Source organism: Elephantulus edwardii, unplaced genomic scaffold, assembly GCF_000299155.1.
Source record: "Elephantulus edwardii isolate Elephantulus edwardi_28Jun2011 unplaced genomic scaffold, EleEdw1.0 scaffold00049, whole genome shotgun sequence".
Classification (NCBI taxonomy): Eukaryota; Metazoa; Chordata; class Mammalia; order Macroscelidea; family Macroscelididae; genus Elephantulus; species Elephantulus edwardii.
Window position 1 is genome coordinate 16,103,583 of NW_006399799.1, and position 5,378 is coordinate 16,108,960.

Consider the following 5,378-nt stretch of genomic DNA (forward strand, 5'->3'; position numbering starts at 1 on the left):
AGCACAGCAGAGATTGGGTGATGGTGCCTGATTGGGCAGAGTTTTGATTTGTTGTGCACAGTGTCCCTGTGAATCAGAGCAGACTGGAAAACACCTAATAGTAACAGAATTCAAATAGGGAATGGATAGATGAATAGACACCTGGATACCTGTAGCTTTACACTGATTTGGATCTTGCACATTATCTAGACCAATGCACCTAGTAGAAATTTAATGCAAGCTACAGATATAAATTTTGTCTAGTCTTATGAATGACACAACCCTGCTTGCTGAAACTGAGGAGGACCTGAAGCACTTGCTGCAGAGGATCAAGGACTGCAGCCTTCAATACGGATTGAAGCTCAACATCAAGAAGACAAAGATTCTCACCACTGGGCTGTTTGGCAGCATCGTGATAGATGGAGAAGAGATTGTTAAGAGCTTCAGTTTGCTTGGCTCCACAATCAACACTCTTGGTACTAGCAGCCAGGAAATTAAAAGATAGATTGCATTGGGAAAGTCTGCTGTCAGAGACCTCTCCAAAATACTGAAGGGCAACAATGTCATCTGGAGACTAAGGTGCTATGTGTCAGATACCTGGACAATGACTAGGGATGATAGAAGGAGAATTAAAGCCTTTGAGCTTTAATTTGAGCTTTGGTGCTAGAGGATTGAATATATCCATGCATGGCTAGGAGAACAAATAAGTTTGTTCTAGAGAGGGTGAGATCAGATTGCTCCTTGGAAGCAAGAATTCTGAAGCTTCGTCTGACACGCTTTGCACATGATGCAAGAAGGGGACCAGTCCTTGGAGAGGAACGTCATCCTTGGAAGGTGGAGGGACAGCGCAGGAGAGGAAGACCCTGGATGAGATGGATTGATTCAGTGACTGGGGTGATTGAGGTGGGTGTGTCAGAGACAGTGAGATGGGCACAGGATAGAGCAAGGTTTAGGGCTGTTGTACATAGGGTCGCTATGAGTCGCAGGTGACTCAATGGCACATAACAACAACATGTCTCACTGCCATTCAGTTGGGACTGTATCTATCCCTTCATTGGGCTTCTGCGGTTATACGTCACATGAGAGGATATTGCTCATCACTTCTGCAGAGCTGCCAGAGGAGCATGGCCTTAGATTAGTAGAGCAACTTCCTACAGACTACAACACCTCATTATACAAATGAATCGATTCATATCTGACCCACCAGTAGGTTTTTGGAGGTTGTAAGTCCCATGGGAGGAGATTGCCTGTCTTTCTCACATGGAGCTGCTGCTGGTGGATCGAACCACTACAGAAGTGTTCTTGCCTTTGGATGAGCAGGTTTTCCTATGCCACCAGAGCACCCTGCTCATGTGACGTTTGCACCTAGACCAAAAGGCTGTTGTCTGAACAGAGCAAGGGAAAGCCACAGGGTTTAAAATCAAGGAAAGTGTGTGTCAGCACTGTATCCTTTCTCCATACTTATTCAGTCTGTATGCTGAGCAAATAATTTGAGAAGCTGTACTGTATGATGAAGAATGTGGCATCAGAATAAGTGGAAGATTTGTCAACAACCTACATTATGCAGATGATACAACCTCATTTACGTTCCAGAGTTGCTTCACATTCTGGGTCAGCACATCCATCTACAGCCCCACTTGCCCTGCCTCACCCCCAAAAAGCTTCTGAGCCTACAGACTGAAATCGGGATTGCACGGGTAGGAAGCCGCACAGAGCCTCAGGTCTCTTCACCTGCGAATTGGAGATCGAAGTCCCCTCCTCTCACTTCCAAACATCCTTCTTCCTCTCCACGCCCCCTAACTAGGGGACCTAGGGAAACTGAGACCTGGATATTGGGTCCCTCTTCCAAACCAGAGCCCCACAGCCCCTCCCTCGCTACTGTGATTGTGAGCTAAGAGTTGGGGGGCACAAAGCTGGGCGCCAGTGCGGGACCTCTCCTGGCCTGGGCCGTGCCGCTCCACCGCACAGGAAGTGGGGAAGAAGTGTGACCACCAAACCTCCACCTAATAATGCCTTCCCCCCAGGTAAGCCACGGGGCGGAAGGCAGCATTGCTTCGTGCTGATCCCCTAAGTGGCTCTGGAGTCCAGCGGGGCGAGGGTAGCCCGGGGGTGGGAGTGGGAAGGAATGTGGGTGAGTAGCGGGGCGAGGGTAGGCGAAGGGGTGGTGAAGAATGTGGGTGCGGGCTCTGGCGGAACAGCGTCCTGTAAAAGGCCCTTGGGGAATGGACTTTGGCCTCTAGAGAAGAAAGGAGGTGTGGGGTTGGGGTGAGGACGGAAAGGAGTCTCGTTCGCTGCTTACTAGTTGGTCCGCCGAGATGGTTTGACTCCAGTGCTGCGCCCCTGGCTTCCTTCCGCTAGGGTTGTCTCAGCGCCATTCATTTCCACTCTTCTCCTGCGCTCCTGCAGCCTAACAGTCCCAGTGTTCTGTAGTGCCTCCTTGCTGTCACCTCCCTGATGTCACTTACTAGCTTCATGGCTACTTTTCTTCAGTTTTTCCCTTTCACTTTAGTTTCTTGGAGTAACTCGAACACTACCTTACCGCACACGACACTACCTCCCCACTGCCTGCAAGTCAAAGATCACACAAGACGGGCGTCCCGTACTGTGGCCCCTGTAGAAGTCCTCCGCAACCACCTGAGTGAGTTTCAGCTTCCTCAGCTGCTTTGGCACTTGCAATTCCGTTTTCCTGAAACACACCCCCATCCCACTTGTTGTTTATCCTCTGAGACCCCCATGAGTGGCACAGTACTAGTGAAAACCCCTGCTCTCCACTCCCCACTAGTCACTCCTTTCCCTGTGCACCACAATGAGGACGCACGTCAACACATCACGAGCCACGTGACATTCAAGTTGTTCACATGTCTGCCTCTCCAACATGGCTCTCTCTGAACTCCTTGAAGGTGGGGGCCTGGGTTTTGTTCTTCTCTGTGTTCCCAAGTCAGCACTTAGAAGGTCTGGCCCTAGGCAGACATTAATATAGAGTTTGTTAACAAAAGGAGGCTCGTGAGAGTAAATGAAGGAATGTAAGGTTTGGGTAGCTGCTGGGTGTGTTGAAGGATTGGGTTGTTGAGCTTTCCTCTGAGAAGCCTCCTTTGGAGGACAAATCAGTCTGATGCAGTTCAGAGACTTGATTTGGGACAGTAAGACAACCTGGGAGAAGCACCAGGGCAACATACTCCATTAATTTAACAGTGAACAACTTCTATTATCAGGCTTTATGCTGGGCACGAGGAGCCTCAGTCTGCACTCAAGTTGCTTACCCTATAGTAGGAAAGGACAACAAGGTAGGTGGTGACAATATAGAGTGTGAAATGTCACGTGGTGAACCCAAAGAAATGTAGCAATGCAGAGAAGGAACATCTGGCAGGCTTAGGGTATCAGGGAGGCTTAGTAAAGGGGGCTGTCTCCCAACTCATCACCAAAGGAGAGGTGCAGAAACAGGATCAAGGGGGGCCCTAAGGCTAAGAGAGCATAGAAGGTTGGAGATGGAGCAGGATGTCACCATGAAGGGCTAAAACAGAACAAGTGAAGTGGTTGGAGATCATCCTGACTACATTGCATGTGCTCTTAAAGCCTGCAGGAAGCTGGGGAGAGATGTTATCTGCTCTTGTGCAAAGCCTCAGCTGTGCCTCCTCTGCTGAGAAGCCTTTTTTAATGCCCACCAGGCTGAGCCCCTTTCCTGGGCTTCCCCAGCAGTCTGGTCATGTCTTTTACACTGAGCTGCTTGGAAAATGAGAGCTGGCCTTCCCTGTGTTGCCAGCATCAGGCACAAAGCCTTGCTCCTGATCAAACATTTGCAGAATTAAGAGATCATTCCTTTTTTACTCTGACTTTCCAAAGCCCTTGATCTCATCCCATGTATGTAGTAGTTACGCACTAGGCTGCAAATAGCATTTAATTGAGAAAGAAGAGGCTTGATACAACTCTCCACCATTTTCTGGGGCAAGGCATTTAGCTATCCTGAAACCACCTCCATTTCTTCCCTTAAGATGAGGCACCACCATAGTCAGAGTCTATAGGTCTCCAAGTGCATGGATGAGTCCTGTTTTCCTGAACCAATTCTGAGTGCCAGGAAAGCAGAAGCCAACTCTTCTCTCAGCACTAGACTCAGACTGAGCACATAACCCATGTGGTATTCAGGTCCGTTGGTTGGTAGATAGCAGAAAAGAGGGAATAACAGAGTCCTCTTTTGCCACTTCCTGTGTGACCTGAACCAAGGCTCTTCCCCTCTTTTTTCTCTTACCAGGAAGGAAAGTACTGATAATAAGCCTTAGCTAATGCTTTGATAAGAATGGGTGACTGGAATGCAAAAGTTGGGAACAGGAAAGAAGGATCGATCAGTAGTCTGCAAGCATAGACTTGGTGACAGAAATGAAGCTGGAGATAGAATGATATAATTTTGCACAATCAATGAACAGTTCATTGCAAATACCTTCCAGAAGTAACATAGTGCCTATACACACGGACTTCACCTGATGGTCTACATAGGAATCAGACTGACTACATCTGTGGGGGGTGGGGAATCGATGGAGAAGTTTAATATCAGCTGTGAGAACTAGGCCAGGTGCAGATTGTGGAAAAGACCATCAACTACTCATAAGCAAGTTCAAACTAAAGCTAAAGAAAATAAAATTCACAAGAACCAAAGTCTGACCTTGAGTCTATCCTACCAGAATTTAAATGCCTCTCAGGGACAGATTTGAGGCCTTGAATACTAATGAGTGAAGACCAGACAAGCTGTGGGAGGATATCAAGAATATCGTCCATGAAAAATGCAAAAAGTCATTACAAAGACAGAGGAGAAAGAAAAGATCAAGACGGATGTCAGAAGAGACTCTATATTGTACTCGAGCACCAAAAAAGCCCAAATAAAGGGAAGAAATAAAGAACTAAAGGAGCTGAACAGAAGATTTCAAAGAACAGCTTGGGAAGACAAAGCAAAGTATTATAACAAAATATGCAAAGAGCTGGAGTCAAAATCAAAAGGGACAAACTTGCTCTTTATTTCTTTTTTGTGTGTGAGTGTGTGAGAAAAATTTATATTTAGAATTAGCCAGCTGGACTCAGTTTAGATGATCCCAATTTTGTTGGCAACATCCAAAGCATCATAGTCAGGAGCCAAAGATAGGCCTTCTTCTCTCCATCAGGCCTAATCAAAGTGTTGACCTTGGCCATGCCAGTGTCATAGAGCTTCTTTACAGCTTGTTTAATTTGGTGCTTATTGGCCTTGACATCCACAGTGAACACAAGTGTGTTGTTACCTTCTGTCTTTTTCATAGCTGACTCAGCGGTCAGGGGAAATTTGATGATGGCATAGTGGTCAAGCTTGTTTCTCCTGGGGGCACTCTTCCGGGGGTATTTGGGCTGCCTTTGGAGTCTCAGCGTCTTAGGCCGCCGGA

General features: G+C 47.3%; 1 protein-coding gene across 1 annotated transcript in view; it reads left to right on the plus strand.

Annotated features, from left to right (window-relative positions):
• Positions 1-2,854: 2,854 nt before the first annotated feature.
• Positions 2,855-5,378, plus strand: part of LOC102870654 — a 14,436-nt gene continuing 11,912 nt past the window's right edge. The window contains exon 1 of the mRNA XM_006886607.1: positions 2,855-2,879. Coding sequence (XP_006886669.1) covers positions 2,855-2,879 — 25 coding nt within the window. The remainder of the gene's footprint in view (positions 2,880-5,378) is intronic.